Source organism: Sceloporus undulatus, chromosome 2 (genome assembly GCF_019175285.1).
Source record: "Sceloporus undulatus isolate JIND9_A2432 ecotype Alabama chromosome 2, SceUnd_v1.1, whole genome shotgun sequence".
NCBI classification, from domain to species: Eukaryota; Metazoa; Chordata; class Lepidosauria; order Squamata; family Phrynosomatidae; genus Sceloporus; species Sceloporus undulatus.
Genome location: NC_056523.1, coordinates 138,786,166 through 138,807,672, shown reverse-complemented (window position 1 = coordinate 138,807,672; position 21,507 = coordinate 138,786,166). Strand labels below are relative to the sequence as shown.

The following is a 21,507-nucleotide window of genomic DNA, read 5'->3' as shown; positions in this document are numbered from 1 at the left end:
TCATTATCAATTTCTTTCTCGGTTTTTGATACAATGGGCAAAGAAAGACAATATGTTGTAGGGTATCTGGGGATGCTTCACAAAAACATAAACGGTTAGCAAATGGAATTTTCATATATCTCCCCTTAGTAACACAAGACGGATGGATGTTCGCTACAATCCTTTTACTATAAGAAGGGAAACCAAGATGTCCTTGCAGCCCTGAAAATTTATAAAGCTAAAATTAGACCTCTAATATTATATAGTATATCTGTATGGGCAACAGCTTTTAACAAGGAGGTTGAAAATCTACAAACTCGGTTCTGCAGGAAATTGTTATCTATTCCGACATGTGTTCATTATTTAACGTTATATGACGAACTTGGCTTGGACTCACTGGAGACCACAGCCTGGTTGATGGCATATAAATATTGGCTTAAAATTCATTATAGACCAAATAGATCTAGTTTAATCTGGTTTCTTCTATCTGATAACTATTATACTAAGTGGTCAAAAACCTTTGAAGATAATCTAAAACTAAAGGGTTTAAATTTGGACTCTCAAGACGTTTAAGTCATTTCTGACATACGGCAATTCTATGACAAACCTATCACAGGGTTTTCTTGGGCTGAGAGTGTGTGACTTAATCAAGGTCACATTTCCATAATTGAGCAGGGAAACAAACCCTGGTCTCGAGAGTCATAGTCCATTGTTCAAACCACTTCACCACATTGGCTCTCCCTTACTCAACTGTTTTAACAGTTTTGATTTATATATATATATATATATATATATATATATATATATATATATATCAGCCTTTTGCCAGTGTGTAAAGTTTTTCCCATCTCTGATCTCTGTATCTTAATGGTGAGTATTTACTTGTCAAAAAGATCTGTCTTCAAACAGGAATGGGCACGCCAGAGGTTTTTTAGTCTGCAACAAGTCCCATCAACTCTACCCACCTGAATTATGGGAGATACAATCCACAATTATTTGGCAGGTCATAAGCTGTCCGCACCTGTCTGTTAGAAGCATTACTGTAAGTTGTTACAGACATAGAAGCTCTGCCAGTTAAAATCTGACAGATGCAGCTCTGTATTTTAAATTAAATTTTCCATCACACTGCTGGTAGTGAATAAATAGGGATGAAAATAATGATTAATGGCAGGATGTGGAAGTTCCTTGTTCAAAGCTTGGCTCAGTTCACCTCTGCATTTATTAGACTGTAGTCTCAGATTCTTGTGTGTAACATGGGGACAATAATATTGACCTACCTTATAAGAACCTGGAAAGATTGCCTTGATAATTTTAATTCTTTTCAAATAGAATCATAGAATCATAGAGTTGGAAGAGACCGCACGGGCCATCCAGTCCAACCCCCTGCCATGCAGGAAATCCAATCAAAGCTCTTCATCCATAATGATACGTGTTTTAACTGCTGGAAATGTACTATATAAATGCTAACTATTGCATGTAAATGCTATATCGTATATAAATCTGTATATCAATAAATATAATTTATATAAATATATGCATTTATATAAATATAATTGTCTATAAATAAATATAAATGTGTATATAACTATACTGTGTGATATATTGTGCACTGTATATAAACGCTAAGTCTTGGATCTCAGAGGAAGCACCTTTTTGTATTGCTAATGGAATTCAAATGTTATCTCTTGGACTTTAGAATGCTTTGTTCCTAGTGCCACATAGCCAGGAGGAAGACCCTGCCTGTGTAGATATGCCTCCACACCATCTCAACAAACAACAACACAACAACAACAACATCTTGACAAATTGCAGGCCTGTGACTACACACTGTCACGTTTTTTTAATTAGTTTTTTGGTCTCCTGTATGATTTTTTAACACCTTTGCCTGATGAAGAAGCCAGTGGAGCTTCAAAAACCATGCATCATGTATTTGTGCAGTTTGGTTTCTGAATAAAGGTATCATAATTTTGTGGATATTGAATGTTATTGTACTTTGCTATAGGACCAACTGAATATGCTAAGTATTACTGTTCAGCAGGACTATAATTTGCATCCTTGCAGCTAATTGTGCTTGTAATTGAGCAAATGATGAGGTGCTCTTTAGATCTGTACAACAAACAGAAGCTCAACAGGTGCAGCAATTCTTGGCATGGCAATGGGGTCAGGACCAACTTAACTGACAGGCAGTACAGATGGCTAACTGACCCTAGGAGCTCTAGGAAAATCAGTTGAAAATATACAAGTATACCTCACCCCCCCCTCCATTTACTGTGTTTTACACACACACACAAAACAAAAAGGGATATTTTCAACAAGCAATGAACAATTAATTCATACTTAATGGTTTGTCTTTTAGATCCTGTAATGTGAAATGTCATAAATTTACAGGCACAATTAGGAGCTTTCTTTCCAAAGTCCAACATGATGTGATGGTGATCACACCTGTTGTGGTCCTTTGTTTGTATATTCATTAAATGGTAGCCATTTATCTATGGTGTCATTATTGGTTTGTCCTTTAGAAAGTCTGTTATCTGTGATAGCTTCTCCAAGTTCCCATGTTCTCTACCAACTCTCTGGGGACAGATCTCCCAATCTTCCAGCTTTTAGCGATCTCCATTTGAGCAGAAGAAGAAGGCCATTGAGTCTTTCCGTCATAATCACTGTTTGTTTTCTTTGTAATAAAGAGAGAGTTTGAGCCTTGGACTATGGAATTTATCACACTGGGGAAAAAGACGGGAACACTGCAGGATGCTCCCATCAATATAGTTGTGCGATGTCATGTGATAATCTTTGCCAAATCACATATTGATGGGTGCATCCCACAATGCTCCCATCTTTCCCCCCAGTGTGATAAACTCCGGAGTTCTCTGACAGAGAAGGCTAAATAGCCAACAAAGCTACAAATCCCAGGATTCCACAGTAGGGAGCCACGACAGTTAACGCAATGTCAAACTGCATTAACTTGAAGTTGAGGCCTGCTGGGCTTACATTTGCTATTTGGTCATCCACCACTGCTATGGCTGCTCTTGTCGTATGCCTTCGTTTCTGACTTATGGCGACCCTAAGGCAACCCTAGCACAGGGCTTTCTTGGCAGGTTTCTTCAGAGGGAGGTTTGCTCTTGGCATCCTCCGAGGCTGAGAGAGTGTGACTTGCCCACAGGGTGACCAGACGTCCTACCCGTAAAGATAAAAGCTCCTAGAAAGGTCAGTCCTTGCTTCTTGGTCCTGTCCAGAATGGAGGGCATTGTGAAATTCTTCCTGGACAGAAGGCTGAAATGGAGGACATGTCTATGAAAAGAAGGACATTACCAAATAAAAGCTAAATAGACTCCTAGAAATGCAAATGCATGCTGCTTAGTCCTGCTCAGAATAGAGGACATTTTGCGATTCTTCCTGGACAAGAGGCTGAAATGTGGGCTATGTCCAAGGAAAGGAGGACACCTGCTCCCTCTCTCTCTGCATCCGGTGTCAAAACAAGAGAGAAGCTCAACCTGCCTGCATCAGGAGTCAAATAATACCCAACATGAAGGGCATTTTGTAATTCCTGTGGACAGGAGGCTGGAAATGTAGGACTTGTCCGGAATAAGGAGGATGGCTGGCCAGTGGTCACCCTGCCCCATCAGGTGCCAAAGATACTTAAAATGGAGGACATTTTGGGATTCTTCCTGGACAGAAGGCTGAAATGTAGGGCGGGTCCTGGGAAAAGAGGACACCTGCTCACCCTGCCCACATCGGGTGTCCAAAAATGCTCAAAATGGAGGACATGTTGGCAGTCTTCCTGGACAGGAGTGCGTCCTGGAAAAGGAGGAGGCCCGGCCACCCTGCTTGCCCAAGGCCTGCTGCTGTGGCGCTGAGTAAATAACATGGCCTTCCTTGGCTACCATTCTATGGGGAGGCAACCGCGTCGGCCCTAGGACCCGGGGGCAGAAGAGGCGGCTGCGGAGGAGGCGGTGGGCGGAGCCACCGAGCGTTCTCAATGGAGGCTGAAGAAGGGGCGCGCGCGAGGCGCCGTTTGCTCAGGTAACCTTGGCGCTGGGGCGGAGGAGCAGAGGGCGATCTTAAAGGGGCCGCACAGGTCCAGCTTGGGGGGCCAGTCTATCACCTCAGTGCAGTTGAGGAGGCGCCTGGGGATCATGGAGGTAACTCCGGAAGTGCTTACAGAGGGACAGCAAGCCGCTCTCTGTCTCTGTGGTAATGGCACGTTGTTGAGTGCGCTCTGCCTCAGGGTTAGACAACCTGGGGCTTTCCCGGGTGCTTTGGACACTACAAGTCCCATAATTCCTTGGTCACTGGCCGCCTTGGCTACTGGGGCTTGTAGTCCAAAGCATGTGGGCGGTACCTCACGCGTGCCATTGGCTAATTGCTGTGTCTAGATTAGCGCACTACGCTCCTATAGTGCTGCTACTCCACTCTGACTGCCTCCTCCTGATGCATTCTGGGATTTGTAGTTTAAGGAGAGGCATTGATCATCCTCAGCCAGAGAGTTCTTAGGCCTCACTGGACTACAAGCCCCAGAATGCAACAGGAGACAGCCAGGGCAGTCAAAGTGGAACAGCAGCACTATGAGAGACTAATAATAATAAAAGTGGATATAATATTATACAGTATATATAAATAATAATAATGATAAAAAATTTATTTATAGCCCGCCTCTCCCAGGGGATCGAGGCGGGTTACAGTCACAAAATACATTAGTAACAATAACAATATAAAATGTACATAAGATAAGACTTCCATTTCAACTAAACCACAGCAATTATAAAATACAATGAAATTAATAAACTGTAAATTATAAAGACCACAGTGCGGTAATGTGTGGCTGTTGCTTTTTCACTTTTGTTTGCAGCCTGTAATGCCCCATCAAAGTATACTTCCCAGAATTCCCTAGCATTAAGCCATGGCAATTAAAGTGCAGGTTATTTCTGCAGTGCGGATGCAGCCAAGGAGGGCAAAGGCCTCCCATCAGGCACCAATTACAGAGGTAAAGACAGAAAGGTGCTTCCCCCCCCCTCCAAATAAAATGAAAGAGGCAAGCCCTTGCCCATCAATTCCTCAGCCAATCCTGTCTCTTTGGTCCAAAGCACACTGCAGAACTAATCCTCTTTGAGACCGCTTTAACTGCCCTGGCTCAGTGCTAGGGAATCCTGGGAATTGCAGTTTATTGTGGCATCAGAGCTCTCTGAGAGAAAAGGCTAAATGTCTCAAGACTACAGTTCCCAGAATTCCCTAGCATTGAGTCAGGAGACTCAGGACAGTTAAAGCAGCCTCAAACTGAATTATTTCTGCAGTGTGTTTTGGACCTTAGTAGCCAGTGCAATGTAGGGATTAAAGTGATGGACTGAAACTTGGGGCCCTTTCACACTGCACAGTTATAGTGTTATGGTCCCTCTTCAATTACCATGGCAACATCATATGGAATCCTGGGATTGGTAGTTCAGGAAGGGGGATTTATAACTTTAGTGCCTGTGAACAAACTACAAATCCCACAAGGATTCCACAGGAGGCTCCCATGTCAGTTGAAATGGAACCATTGCACTATGGGGTTAGGGGCACAGACCCTCGTGAATGTGGAAAAAACACTTTTTTTAACCTGAGGTAACACATCTCTAGAAGTCTCTAGGTCCTCCAGTGCAACCCTGGAGCCCTGGTGGCGCAGTGGTTAAATGCCTGTACTGCAGCCATTCACTTGAAACCACAAGGTTGCAAGTTCAAGACCAGCAAAAAGGCCCAAGTTCGACTCAAGCTTGCTTCCTTCCAAGGTCGCAAAAATGAGTACCCAGACTGTTGGGGGCAAATTAGCTTACTTGCTAATTAGCTTACTTGCTGTTCACCACTATGATCTTTGGAATAGCGGTATATAAATAAATAAATAAAAAACACTCTGTGGTCAACATCTGCCAGAAGCTGACCATAGAATCACACTGGACCTGCAAATAGCTAGAGAAGTGTTTTCTTTAGTTTTCTCTAATAATCTCTAGGTCCTCTAAGCTTCCAGCTGATTTGCACTGGAGGACCTAGAGATTCCTAGACAGAATGTATTAATCAAATCTGCAACGTCAAAACCACAAATAAAAAGAGCTGACTGTATATTCAAGGAGTCTGAGGTTATCAATGGCTGCCAGCTGGGATGGTCATACATTATGTTCAGTGGCCGTCTGCTTTTCAAAGCCAGTAGCTGGCACACAACTGCAAAGCAGGGCTATTGCCCTCATTTTTTACTTGTGGTTTTCCCATAGTTGGCCACTGTGGGATACTGGATGAGAAAAGTTTGTTGTCTGATCCATTATGTAGACAAGTTGAGTTTGTGAAGCCAAAGGCTTTCATGGCCAGCATCCATAGTTTTTTGTGGGTTTTTTGGGCTATGTGGCCATGTTCTAGAAGAGTTTATTCCTGACGTTTCACCAGAATCTTCAGAGAATGCTGAAACATTCTCTGAAGATGCCAACCACAGATACTGGCGAAATGTCAGGAAGAAACTCTTCTAGAACATGGCCACATAGCCCGAAAAACCCACAAAAAACTAAGCTGAGTTTGTTTCACATTTGTGTGTTTCCCTTGTAGTCCCGCAGAATTGCTGGCCGCTCGCACACGTGATCATAAGGTTCCTCAGCGCTCACATGGTCAGAAGGATTTCATCCCTGATGGATCTGAAGAACAGGAGGAGAAGCTGCGTCAGTGCCGGGAAGAGCACTGGCAGCTTTTGGAGGAGGAACGTGTGGAGCGGTTGTATGTTTTAATAGTAATAACAAAGAAGTTTGCTTTCTTCTGTCCTTAGCCTGTCTAGTGTGTATGTCCGATATCTGATAGTTTTGGAGTTGGATGTCACCAGTATGTTGAGGACACCTGACTCTATATTTTTTTCCCATCCAATTCCAAGGAAGCTGCCCCTATACTAAACCATTGCATGCTATAAGTAATGGACTGGATGAGGGCAAAGAAACTGAAACTTTCTGTTGCCTCTCTAATTTAGTACCATATCCAATTCCTCTTAAACAGACTCCTGACAGAAATTTCTAAGGCTTGTTCATAATAAAATGATGTTGCCTGCTCAAGTTCAGATCTAGTAATGGAACAGTGGGTGGGAGGGGAGGTTCTATCCAGTGGTGATGCAGCCACAAGGAAAGATTTATTCCAAAATCTGTCATCTTCATCTTAAACCCCATCCCATACTGAAATAAAATCATTTCTGGAAAAACTGCCCCTTTTTATCTGTGTACTTGGACTGGTGTGGCAGTTTAGGTTGGATCCAGAATGGTGGGAGTTCTACTTCAGGATTTAGTGGCCTTGACCTATTTTGAGAACATGATAGAACCTTGTACAGTACCATCTGCTAAGACTAAAATGGTTTCTCAGTTCTTTTTCAATTAAGATAACTAGCTGTTCATAGGAAGATGTTCGAAGGAAGAGAACATAAATTCTTCTAAAATGTCTTTTGTAGGGGAAGCCTGGTGAAAGCTGAGTGGAAGCCTAAGGAAGGTATTGTGGAGCTGCAATCTCCTGCTGTGAGTGGCATTTTCTCCCTCCATTCCCTGCTCCTTGATCAGTTCTTACTATCATTACATTATTTCAGAGAACTTGTGGGTTGGAGCAGCAGGGAACTATAACCAGAGCCTTGCTTAAGACAGACATTCAAAACCCAGAAAATTTAGGGAAGGGGTCCTGTTTTTATTCCCAGAGCCTTTCTTCCTGGAAAAATTGAAAAGAATGATCATGAAATATTTTCCTATAGCACAAAAAAGAAAACAATTTAAAACAAGGTGTTCTTTATTTGCTACTCCAAAATTATTACTAAAAACTATGTAATAAGAAGATTTTTATGTAAAGCTATGTACAGTATCAGATCATTGCAAATCCTAGTCTTGATTTCCTTTTTTCAGTTTTTCTTAGTACCTTGTGACTACCTGACACTATGGAGGATTAGAAGAATTTTCTTTGTATTGCTAACACTGATAATTTCTCCTGTTTGTATTGTTTTCCACCTGCTTCTTCTAAATTAGCAAACCTAAAGAAATTATTTATTGTTTAAGATCATGTAGTTTGATTTGTAACAAACCCAAATATTTAAAAAGGTGAATTCTGCTTGTAATTGTCTGAATAAACTATACTTGTAATATTCCAAACATGATATTTTTATGCCAAACAAAATTAAAGATAATACAATTTTAGGTTCCCTGAGTAACAAAGTGACTGGTAAAGTCATGGTATTTTTTTCAATTTTTATGAAAAATTCAATTTTTTTTCTGGTAAAAACCTTCATTTTTCCTCATGAAGTTTATAGAAATGATACATTTCTAGCTTCAAATCAGAATCCAATTTAACTGCTGAGTTTGGTTTGGGTTCTGAGATTCATGTACCATAATTTGTCTGTGTTAATAATTTTCATCACTTTTTTCTACCATTGTTCATTACAGAAGTGCATTTTGCCATGTTTAGCTTTATATCAATTGTGTCTCCCTTTACAGCATGAATGGGGAGTATGTTAGCCTTCTAGTTGTTGGACTCCTTCACCCCTTGCCCTCACAATTAGTTGTGTTGGGGGCTATAATAGAAGCAAGTTGTAGTCCAACAGCATCTGGGAAGTAACACCCACACCCACCAGAGCTTAGGGCTAATGCTGGGAGATCATTGGTGGAACAGGCTAATTTAGTACATGAATTGTGTAGACGTAGTGGAGATGGGGATCACCTAACAAAATCCATCTCCATCTCTTAACCTCTCCTAGGGCCTGTACGTCTAGCCCCTAAGGGGTGGTGGGCCGCTGCCCCTTTCCTAGCTGGATCAGGGCCACGGCAAACGCACACCGTGGCCCCGATCTGGCCTTTCCAGGGTGCAAAAAGGAGCTGCAAAAAGCAGCTCCGTTTTGCACCCTGGAAAGGGCACCATAGACAAGTTGGCGTGGCTTGGTGGGGCTCCTTCGGTGCTGTGTTGCATGGACACAGCACCGGAAGAAGGCATGATGCCACGAGCCGTGTGGAGCATTGTGCGGCATCATGACATCCTGGAGGCGGAGTTGGGGCATGCATCATTTTAGGCCAGTCTGTATAGGCTCTTAGTTTCTGCCAAATTATACCTCCTCAATTGTTTTCTAAAAATAGTAAACAAATCAGATGGGACTCTACCTGATAGACAGCCTGGACCTCTTGATAGTTCAAGCACTGAATATAGATCTCCTGAATAATAAAGTAATGCATAGCTGGTAAATCAGGATGCCTTCTTACTCAGATGCATAGCCATAGACAATGTGTAGGGATCTAGATAAGGGAGGTGTCTGTGTAAGTTAAAGAAAAACCATTCCTCCCATTCTTCTAAAACAGTATCTCATAGAGCTTTTCAAAAAGGGTGCCCTGCCAAGACACCTGAAATTAAAGCCTTGGGCCAAAGGGCTCTTTTAAATGTTGTCCTATGCCTGACGGCAAAGCTACAATTTTATCTGTGGGCCAAAGGCAGTTTTGAAATGGCTCAGCTTGTGCCACCCATTTTTGAAGGGTGAAAACTTGTGAATTGCCCAAGGCCAATCCTAACAACACTTGTTTTTGTCATTGTTATTGTCAGGGGAAATTCTGGCATACCATGGGGTTTATGGATCATGGTAAGCAATGCCTCCTTCCAGAAGAAGCCCTCTATCTGCTAGAGTGTGTAAGTAGATCATGTTTGCAGATGTATACACATGTATGTGGCATGTGTATGAACATTTAAATGTCAAGAGGTGTTTATTAAGCATTTTGCAAATGCTCCATCATCGTTTTTGTCATGGAGTACAGAAGGGTTGCAAACTCTATAAAAGCACTGGCTGGAAAATAAATTACAGTTTGCCCTCTGTTTTTGTGGAGGATCCTTTCCAGACAAACAAAAAACAAAACAAACAGCTTCATACTGAACTAACAGTGTCTAAGTGGTTTACAACTGTAAGCTAATTGCCTACTACAATCTGGGTACTCATTTTAGCGACCTCGGAAGGATGCAAGCCTGAGTCAAGCTTGAGCCTTTTTGCTGGTATTTAACTCGCAACCTTATGGTTTGTGAGTGAGTGGCTGCAGTACAGGCATTTAACCACTGCACCACCAGGACCCCCTCCCCTCCTCCGCAAAAATGGAGGCTCACACATATTCAAGTCCCGTAGACTTGAATGAGGCATGTGTCTGTGTGTATGCCCCAGGTGCGTGCGCCACTGAAAATAGCAGGGGTTGCCCCTCCGTGGAATTTTGAGGTCAGAGATCCCAGATCCGTGAGTTAGGAGGGACGACTGTACATAAACTGAACAAAAATGTGCATCTGAAGCTTAGGATTAGGAAGACTGTGTGTGACTGCACAGAATGTACACAGGTAGAATCACACTGTGCTAAGAGGAGTTAATTTAAAATGTCAGTCATCATATTCTGTCTTAGTCACAAAGGGAGAAAGAGTTGCCTCTGCACATTCAAAAACTAATTACCCTCACTCGCTTGGGTTTTGGTGGTATTTTAAGTGGGTGGGCATTGTGTGGCCCTCCAAACATTTTTCATAGGCCTGGAACAGACGGAAGGAAAAAGTGGCTCGATGCTGCTATTTCTCAAAGCAGGTTGAAACCCTGCTGATTGCACAGCCCATTCTCTAGGTGGGCTGAATGCACATGGCCTGACTGCATGTCATGGCATCAAGCTGTGTAGCTGAATTTTTTTTTTGTCTCCTCATCATACATGCACACTGTCTCATGAACATACCACTGGCGACCCCTAAGTACATCCCATGTCTGTCCAGATTCCATCCCATTGGATGGACATCAGAACATCTGTGTGCAACTGATACCTTGGCAAAGCACAAATACATGTGCTCTTCACCCCCCTTCATCCCATGCCCCCATGGCACTGTCTGGTTTGTGCATGTTGTAATTAATTCCATTGGTGTTGTTGCACTTTCATTTCTTTGTCGCAGCCCTGCACTCAAGTTGGGGCATGATTTATATGAAGGTGCAAAGATGCCCATCTTCCATGTTAAGCCGGACTATTGCAGGTTCGGTTTGCTCTGGTTTTTAGCCCCAAAGTGTGGTTTTGGTCTGATTTCCACCCGCTTTGGAGGTGTGCATGATCTAAACACCCCACCTTCAAAGCAGTTGGCAACCACTTTATTTTGCCTGTCTGTTCCACTCCATAGATATTTGTTCATTATCTGGTACAAGTGGTCATTGATACCCTAAGTGCAAAATCAATTCATGTGTGCTGACTCCATAAACAATCAAGAGGGCAGGTAAAGATGATATAATTATGTAGAGTTTTTGAGTCAAAATGGACAGGATGGTGTAGACTGACATCTGAGGCCACAGAACAAGAAAGCACATGATCCCCTTGGAGTTGGTTTTGCACAGGCAATAATTACTAAAAATCAAACTTCTGTTTTACAGGGATCTATTCAGCTATTTTACAAAGACCTGCCTTTGTCAGTCCAGGAAGCCTATGAGAATCTGCTATCCCAGACGTCGGTGAGCCTGCTGAAGTACCAGGTATGTTTCAGGATATGGGTTGAGCTGCAGTTATTGCAACTAGTGGGAAAGCAGAAGATGGCCTCCCTGTCACCCATAGCAGCAAGTACTACAATTCTCAAGCAACTGCAGAAGTAACCATTTAGGACCCTAGCAGCCTATGTAGTATTTAAGTTCTGACTGTCACAAGAGGATTTTCTGGGAGTTGCCTTCTGTTCCAAAGCAAAGAATCCTGCACCTAACTAGCTTTGTGTGTGTGCATGCATGCGTGCACGCACACACATTGCATGTGTCTTCAAACTGCCTGTTGACTTTTGGTGACCCTGTGAACTTCATTGGGTTTTCTTAGGCAATGACCAAAACCAAAAAAATGGTTTTGCCAGTTCTTTCTTCTGAAAATAGCCTACAGCACCTGGTATTTGTTTGCAGTCTTCCATCCAAGTACTAACCAGGGCTTACCCTGCTTCCAAGATCAGACTGGATCTGGTGCTTTTGGGGTATTTTGGCCTCTACCTAACTAGATACTACAAGGTACAATGTATGTGTAGATTTACTATCAAAGACTGGGGCTTTACTGCTTATTAAACAATGGTGGTAGTGACCTTGAATTCAAGAGCAAAGGCTAAACAATTCATATGTTGCTAGTCTAGGCCTCACAGGGAGTGCAGCCATTTCCTGTGAATGTGATATCCCAGTGCATTCTGCAAAGGACAGAACACTCTAAATAGGGTACTTGCATACTCCTGAATAACCAAGCTCATATACCACCCCCACTCAGCCTGTTGGGGACACCATGGTGGGCCCTTGCCTGTGCCTGGTACAGGCTATATGCGAATCAAGGTACCATAGTCATTCTAGCCAAATACATTTTTGCTACTCTTTGTGTAGAATTTGAACAAAAGACTCCATAGTCACCCCAACTCATCCATTGACGATGGCTGATCTTAGGCAAGGATGGTGAACTGATGAAGGACTATTTGCATGTTCCCTTACCAGAGGCCAGAATGAATGGGGCTGATTGGAGTTTACCAACTTCTGGAGAGCCACAGCTTTCCCTGCACTCAGGTCTAAGTTACATGGGAGTGATGGAGACTTTTTTTCACAGCTCTGTTTTTAAGGGACATAAGAAATTGTAAAACACGTTTTATACTTGTGTCTGTATACCTCTGCTAAATTATAATCCTTTTACTGGTTTCCAATTGCTGCCATTCCTTTCCTTTTTAAATTAAAAAGAATGCATCATGTGATATCATTGCATAATTTTCACAATACTGGTCAGCTTCCTCTCCAACCTTATTCATTTGTTTATTCTTCATAGTGTGATATTAAAATCTATGTATCTGGAGGTCTGTAGCAGAATAATGACTCTTCAGTTAAAATCTGATATATTTTGGGAAGTTGAGCAATGAGTCTCAGTGTGTGTCTTATGTTTAGATAAGAAGAATGAGTACCTGTAACTCTTTAAAGTGCTACTGTTGAGTACTGTTATAACCCCTGATCCATCACGCATACTAGTAGTTTAACAACCAAAGCCTTGTAGTTTAACTAGTAGTTTAACAACCCTTTAATCTTGCACTTATTGTTCCATCTTGTGCAGACGTATTGAATTAGTCGGGCTATCCTATATTCTTTCTTGACTGCAAAATCAGCCAACATTGTTTCCAAAGTTTTTTTAAAATATATTTTTAAAAGTATCATGATTGCATGAGAAACATGTATTTAGCAGTGCTTGGTCTGACACAGATGCCCATGCCAGAAAACTAGGATCTGCTGTAAAGTTCTTCTGTGTTTACTCATAGTGTATACTATGAACATGCATGTGCTACCATGTATTTCAGGGCTGGGTACCTATTGGCCTTCCAGATGTTGTCAGCCTGGTCAGTCATGAAGTATGTTGGGTATCAATATCTGGAAGGATGCAGATTTCCCATCCTTGATATAATATTTAGTATAGCTATCAGTCCGAGTTAATGTTGAGCCTAATTTGGTTATGTGATTAAGATAAGATAAGATAAGATAAGATAAGATGGCAGCCTTGCTTTTTATCCCTATTTTAAGGTATACAGCCATTTGAAGAGACTGGGTTACATCATCTTGAGATTCCGTCCCAGGTAATTTTCTGACAATGGTCCCCCTATACTGTGCCAGCACTCTCCTCAAAGTTTTCCCTTAGCTACCCCTTTAACCATGCATGCTTGCACCTTCTTCCCTTTATAACATCTCTGCCTCCTAAGGTGAGTATATCTCTTTCCTATCTTTTAGATAAATTATAAGCCCTTTGAAGTGACCTGTTTTACCTTTCTTCTTTTCATTGATCCTGTGGGTTAACTAGTTGAAGGGATTATACCCAGAAGGATGAGATAATTGCTTTTGTGGTATAATTTGTGGCTGTTGCTACATTATTAGTAGACTTTTGCAGATGGTTTTAAAAGGGATATTCATTTTTTCCCTCTACATTTTTTTTTAATTGGTTCCTGTACAGCTCGGTTCCAACACGTTATGAGAGGCAGCTGAATCTGGACAGCCACTATCAAAGTACAGAAGGAGACAGACACAAGAGGAAAAGGAGCTCCAGTTCTTGGTAAAAGCATATGGTGTTTGAAGGGACTATCTCTTGGTGGGCATGCTGTTGCGCAGAGAAATTGATCCATTTTGTTCTTGCTTTTCCTCTTTTATCAAACTGCTGGGAAACTTGAATTTGAAAGAGGCCAGATGGGAGGTTACATCTAAAATGTAATTAATTACAGTTACTAGTTACAAGGTTCTGTTGTGGCTACAATGCTTGAACAGTAATTCTGCATTTTTCAAAAGTAACTCAAATCATAATCTTTAAAAAAACCTGAAACCTATAAGCTTCTGGTCTGTTGTCTAAAACACACTTTCCTCCCATCCAGCTTATTGTCACCATCCACAACAGAGCATGAGGCAGCAGCACAAGATACAGAACAAGCCAGTACTTGAATATTCCCCTTCTTCCTTTTCCATTTAATGAGGCCGTATGAACTCTAACTATAAATGTAACTAGAGAGTGATAAGTATTCTTCAGAAGGAACATAGGCGCGGTACAGAGTGCCAGGAAGAGGCACTGGGAGCCGCCTCTGTTTGCTGTGTAGCCGTGCCGCAGCAACCAAATTGCATGGCGCAGCTACGTAAAAAAAAGGACTGCTAAAAAGTGGCTCCTTTTTGCGCCGCCGCAAATAGCTGGCGGCGGCATGTGCATGTCACTGCTGTGGCGGCTCCATCTGGAGGCAGCAGTGACATCATTGCTACGTGCGCCTATTTAGCACCGTGCATCGAGGACACCCTCGTTACATGCGAGGGGAGTGTGGGCGGGGCACCCCTCGCACGTGACGAGGGCGTCCTTCGGGGCCTGTCTGTACCAGGCCATAAGTTATCATCATAATAGTTTTATTACTAGAAAAAGTAACAAAAAAGTGTTAGTAACATATTTTTGTTACTCGAAAAAGACATCAATTAAAAGTAACTGCTCTGAACTAGCTACAGTGTTCCCTGTATCAGATGGGTTGCTAAACCAGTTGATCTAATAAGTCCCTTACAATTATATGTTTTTATGAGCCAGTAATGATTAAAAATAATTGGAGAAAGGATCCCCATGTTTCAATCCTCTTCTGCTTGGTTAGGTTACAAGATGAGAAACCCCAAACTTCTGAAAAATCTCAGGAATGCAAAGAATCACCAAAAAAGGCCAGAAGGAATCATGAGAGAAGCAGTCACCCACCATCTGACAGCTCATCAAAAGAAAGAAAGAAGGCCTCAGATCTTAAAACCACTATTGCAGAGCTAGTACCATCTTCCAGCACAACAGGGCAGTGTGAGGAACCTCCAGCATGTAGTCAACAGAGATCTAAGAAGACCACTTGGGAATGTTACGATGATGTTCGTCCTTCTCGCTGGGATTTCACCACAATTACTTTCCCCAATGTAGGTGCTGACTGCCCCCACACTCTCCTCCCACAGCCTGATAAGAGGCTTCTCCCAGAGAATGTAACAGCACGAGAGGTGGATGTGACTGGTTGGCGCAGGCGGCTCAATCAAAAGCATGAACGGTTGACCCGCAAAGACCGTGAACAGCTGAAGTGGGAGAGCAGGTACAAGAGCAATGTCAATGAGGATAAAGAGGTCAGACATTGCTCCAACTGGCGAGAGTACAAGGCACTTTTGGAAAAAAGGAAGCTGTGGAAAGAGAAGAGCTGCCCTAAACACCTGTGGGAACAGGCAGTCACACCTCTGGTAAAGCCAGACCAAGGGCTTTCAACAGGTAGTATGATTTTTGATAGAGGACAGCTACCCGACCTTTTTCCTCTTTTAAACAGAATTTTTAAGTTATCTGATCAGAACACTAGATAGAGAATTAATTCCCGTATTCATGTTCAGTTGGTGCTTAAATTAGTGATGGAAAATCTCCTAGAACTGTCCAACTAGTATGGCATTTGGGAGAAAATCTATAGGATGCTGCATACTAGCAGAGAGTAGAACTAGAGTCACAGATAGGTGGGAACACCTGTTTCTCTGACACTCCCCCTTCTCTCTGTTTTTGACCTCTCTACACCCCTCTTGCTGGATCTGAACTGTGATGTGTTGGTTGGGCTAAGATTCAGTAGATCTGGGTTCAAAACCTCCTTGGCCATGAGGTGGATGACCCTTGGATAGTCACACTCTCCTCAGGCTAGCCTTCCTGGTTTGTTGTGAGGATAAAAATGGATTGCTGTGTGTACTGCCTTGAACTCCTTAGAGGAAAGGTGAGATTGAAATCAATCATTTGCAGAAGTCCAGGCAGTTAAGACAAGTGTTCTCCTCAACCCTAAACTGTCCTTTATGAGACTGTGAAACTGACATGAGGTAACTTTTGTTAGTTTTGCTTTACATTGGTGAGCCTAATAACGACTCACAGTTTCCAAATATGAAATAAAGAGAGTGAGAGAGATTGTAAGAAGCATGACTGGGATTATGTTATAGGTTGCTAGCATGTTGTCATATTTAGTTTTTGATGAGGACATGTGACACACAACTACATCCCACAGAAACATGATTGAATTAAATTTACTGCTGAAGTGAAAACTGCCATCTCCCGAATACAAACATGCCATTTTCAGCAGGACGCAGGAAAAACAATATCCTGCAGTGGAAGTCAGGCCTTCAGAAAAGATGAATTGATAGTGTCACAGATTAGAAGTGGATGATGGAGATGTGGGGGCGGGGAAGGATAGCACCTAAACTGATTATGTGAGCAAGACTCTGGAATATGACAGATTATTTGCCTCACATATTTATTTGAGCAAGCATTTATTTGTCTTAAAAACAATCTTAATATATTGAAGGAGGTGCAAATTAGACATGTTCTGCATGTGATGCTTCTTGTAAAGTGTAATGCACTTTTTAAAAAGCACATTTTCTTTATGTATGTATAGAAATGATTGCGGTGCAACCAGCACAACATGAAAAAACTGACCCTTTTTCTCTTGTCCCCCAACACCCCCTGTGTACCCCCACAAGTTTCCTTCAGACGGTCCTTCAACTCTTTGAAGGAGATTCTGGGGGTGAAAGAATCTGTTTCACCAGTGCTGTCTTTTGGAAGATGCGTATTTTTTACTATAACCCAGTGACCATATATTAGTATCCACTGGCTCAAAGACTGTAAAAATGCATATACATAGGTTCATTGATTATTTTTGAATAAAGAATTCACACATAATTAATTGCCACATGATTTTTTGTTCTATTTGCACAGAAGTGGTAAATATTTTTCTCAACAAATGTTGTGGGTAGAAGAAAAAGTTGCAGATAAATTTTTGAAGGGATGATAGTGAGACAAAACAATCAGAATGCCTGAATAACTAGCTAGTCAAAACAGATAAGTTCCTTGAAGGCCACATGCCCCTAATCCTAATCTTCTTTTCCTCCCCATTAGTTGATGTCCTCCAACAGATCAGTTTGTTCCAGACCTCCCACATCTTGGACAAGGCATCTCAGTGAGTATTAAATCAAAAAGAAGGCTGAATGTATCTGTCTCTCTCTCTCACTGGTCCAAGATGTGAGTATCTAAAGAGTAGTGACTTTGAATATTTATTCCCCATTTTAAAATAAAAAAACATTCTGTGGCAGTTTACAAAATTTAGAACAATGTTAGAGATTATGTTTTACATATGATCACTGTTTGACTAACATTCAAACAGAATCCCTTAGGAGACTGCATAGTTAGTCAGAGCTTGCAAAGGTTACGCTGTGGACTTGAGCTCCCAGAATTCCCAGTGAGCAGTCACAAGTCAGGTTAGCTGGGAATTCTAGGAACTGTGGTCCAAAAAGATAAATTTTCTAAACTTTAATTAGTGCATTCTGCACCAGCAGCAAAGCTGTTAAATTTCCAACAATACTGCAATGACTCTCTGACTGTAACTAATCATCATCATGGGGAAGGTATAGTATACCTTAATCATTAGTCTCTCATCTGTCCTTTCTCTTCCCTACAGTTTTGAATTGGGATAAATCCAAGTTGTAAATTCAAATGTAATTTACTTGCCTATAAATGAAAATGGGCAACTACTTGGGATCTTCTGGATCTTGGAGTACTGCATCCTCTCCCTGCTTTAAAACTTAAAAAAACGTTTTACCCAAAATGGCCACTGCACCTTCTAGCAGAGGCAATTTCACCTCAGTTGTTGCCCTTCCTAATTGTTGCCAATTCTAATGATGTAGTTCTATCGTTTTGGTGTACATAACTGTGCAAAACAGGTTTGAGACTTGCTTGGTTTTAACTAGAATTCTGCATATGGAATGTGCATCTGGAGGGCTTGCTTTTAAAGTTCCCCCAATGGTTTAAGAAGCAAGCTTGATATACCAATGTTTGTTGTTGTTGTGTGTCTTCAAGTCATTTCTGACTTAAGGTGACCCTATCATGGAGGTTTCTTGACAGGTTTCTTCATGGGGCAGGTTGTCGTTTTCATCCTCTGAGGCTGAGAGAGTATGGCTTGCCCAAGGTTTACATGGCTGAGCCAGCATTCGAATTCTGGTCTCCAGAGTTGTAGTCCAATGTTCACCACACGATGTCTGTTAAAGAAATGATAAGAGATATGAGTGTGAGCTCCTGTGTTTAGTCTTTAGCTTGTTTGTTTTATTGTTTAATTTATTGTCTTCAACATGATGTCTCCTTTCAGTCCCTTCAAGTGATATTTACTCCCTAAATGGGCATGGAATGCTGTATTGCACACACACTTGGTACCTTTGAAGGTACAAGGGGAACTTGCAAGCCTTTGTACTGATAATTAACCTCTTCAAACAGACTGCAGAACAATTCCAGAGGCCTGGCGATAGATTTTGATGTTTATCAAGCAGATGTAGCTTCAAGCTTTAAGAAGAATGACCTTGGGAAGCCTTATGTCCGGATGTGTGTTCGAAGGTACTAGGTTCTTGTCAAATTAATGATTAGCAGAGCTGCAGACAGCTCTTAGTGGAAGGCTCAGCCTTCAATTGGTCAAGGAAGTGTGTCACTCATGGATGGCATTCAGTATATATATTTTAAATTATTTAATATTAATAGCATTAATTTATTGTATTCATGTGGTGGAGTTTGTGCAAAAACTTTTCTACAGTCTGTAACCAAAGATACTGTAATTGGGATTGGAAATCATGCTACTTATGAAACTTCCTCCCGTCCTTGGGAATTTGTATACGGTATATGTGTATTGACAACATAAATATTAGATTAATGTGTCTAGATATTTTAATTTCTGCATTTTCCTGCTGCCTTGAGTCACAGTATACTCCACTAAGGTGGCAATTTTCAAGTGTATCTACAACATACTGTCAGAGCATTTTGAGGCCATTTTTACTGCCATGGCACCATGTTATGCAGTCCTGGAATTTCTAGTTTGTTGAGAGTTTTAAAATTCTTTGTTAGACCTCTGGTGGGCTTCTCTAGACTGTGTTTCCAAGAATTCTTTGTATCTGCCCAGACTACAAATCCCAGGATTCTATAGGATGGAGCCATGGCAGTTCATGAAGCTTCAAACTGTCATGGCTTTGTGGTGCAGATACACTCATAAAATATGGAGGAAGACAGAATTTCAAAGTGGATGAATGATACTGGATGTTACCTTTCAGGCTAGGGTTGTACGATGTTATGGTGTTGGGTATTTAAATCCAGAAGTTCTCTCTCTCTCTCTCTCTCTCTCTTTAAATGTCCTTAGATCTTCAGGCCTTCTTGTTCAAGTACAGGTTGACTCTCTCTTATCTGAAGTGCTTGAAACCAGAGGTGTTTTGGATTTCAGATTTTTTTGGGGGGGAGGGGTTTTGGAATATTTGCATATACATAATGAGTTCTTGGAGCTAAACATGAAAATTATTTATGTTTTGTATATATTTGTATATATTTTATATACATTGTCTAAAGGTAAATTTTATACACTTTTAAAAATAATTTTGTACATTAAACAAAGTTTGTGTACATTGAACCATCAGAAAGCAAAGGTGTCACTATCTCAGCAACCCACATGGACACCTTTGGATTTTGGAATTCTAGATATGAGGGGATCAACCTGTAACAGATACATTTGATAGGCTGTGAGTTCTGTGTTGGAAAGCCCTTGTCACTAGTTCTATTTTTTTTTGGGGGGGGGGGGTGTCAAGATTACAGATTTGAGATTGCTAACTATCTGTATTTGTATCTGTTGTATACTGCCTTGTCTTGCTTAGGGTTGGTGAACAGAAAGGAAACAGGATGCACAGGAACTGTCTTTTTAGTGAAGTAATCAGTTTCACTCCTTGATTAGAAACAGAGATGTAGCTGGATGAGGAGGGACTATATATAGCCTTCAGAAATCTTGACGATCCCAATGTTATGGTTTCTGGCTTTGTAACCAATACTGGTCACAGCCCTTATGCTGATTCAGAAATCTTGACGATCCCAATGTTATGGTTTCTGGCTTTGTAACCAATACTGGTCATAGCCCTTATGCTGATAGTGTATATACAAGCCTTCAATGCAACAGTGCCCTCCAGATGTTCTGGTGCCTGCTGGTTGTATTGGGTTTAATGGAAATTGTAATCCCCAAACATCTGGAAGGCGTCAAATTCAGGAAGATTGGCTTACATAGTTATTAGCATTCAAGAACTTAATCTTGATGATTTGAAATCCATTTCTTTTTTTTCCCCCCAAATAGAAATTGTTGTCGTCATTGCCTTCAACTTGTTTCCAACTTAGGGCAACCCTAAGGCGACCCTTTCACAGGCTTTTCTTGGCAAGATTTGTTCAGAGGGAGTTTGTCTTTGCCTTCCTCTGCGGCTGAGAAAGTATGACTTGCCCAGGGTCACCAAATCGATTTCTACGGATGGATTCAAACCCTGGTTTCTAGAGTTGTAGTCCAGTGCTCAGACCACTACAGTGCATACACCACCAGATAAAGATCATGGTGAATATAGAAATCTTGACCTGTTTGCAAATGATGTTATCTGCCCTGGTTGGGCTTCTTAGAAACTTAGGTACATTTACCATGTTCTTCCCTTTGTAGGTTTGATGAAGAGATCCCTTCCCTGAGAGTTCTGAAGGAACTTGCTTACCAAAGTGGAGACGTCCCAGTGGTCTTTGCATTAGTAGACAATGGAGACATCGCTTTCTACTCTTTTAAGGAGTTCAAGCTGCCAATTGATGTCTGTTCCTGAGAGGACTGCTGATACTTGGAGAAGCATCTTTGGATCTGGTGTTTACAGATAAATAAAATGTTACTCAGGACTCAACTTCTGATTTGTTCACCTGGATACAAAACAGAATTTCAAGACCACCAACACTGTGCTTCCCATGGATGCAAATTAAGTGTAGAAATAACCTCCCCACTTCACAAAAGCAAAATAACTGTTCAAACAAAATTTTTCCCAGCTGCAAACACATAATCATTTTATTCTTTTAATTCAAGTTTTTACCTGATCATATCTGTCCCTGCAAACTTCTAGAATAAACACTAGTCTGTGTGTAGTATTTTTGCCAATCTGGAGTGGTTTTCTGGTGCTAGAGGAGAGAGTTTCCATCTGAAGTTCTGGCACCCAGTGGATGGTTTGAGATA

At 41.4% G+C, this 21,507-nt stretch overlaps 1 protein-coding gene across 6 annotated transcripts; it reads left to right on the top strand.

The window, feature by feature from the left end:
- The first annotated feature begins 3,255 nt into the window (after nt 1-3,255).
- On the top strand, nt 3,256-21,422 carry TSEN54 (tRNA splicing endonuclease subunit 54). 6 transcript variants are annotated; one of them, XM_042448215.1, is made up of 11 exons: nt 3,771-3,999; nt 6,541-6,705; nt 7,418-7,481; nt 9,532-9,615; nt 11,357-11,455; nt 13,493-13,545; nt 13,905-14,015; nt 15,076-15,713; nt 17,364-17,424; nt 18,732-18,848; nt 20,959-21,422. In XM_042448215.1, exons 1-11 carry the CDS (start codon nt 3,956-3,958, stop codon nt 21,107-21,109), a joined length of 1,587 nt encoding a protein of 528 aa, XP_042304149.1. In that variant the 5' UTR covers nt 3,771-3,955; the 3' UTR covers nt 21,110-21,422. The 6 variants fall into 6 exon arrangements, with proteins under 6 accessions (XP_042304151.1, XP_042304149.1, XP_042304150.1 ...); XM_042448216.1 differs by having other exon boundaries at nt 3,781-3,999; nt 13,917-14,015; XM_042448218.1 differs by lacking the exon at nt 3,771-3,999 and adding an exon at nt 4,005-4,118.
- Nucleotides 21,423-21,507: the final 85 nt, after the last annotated feature.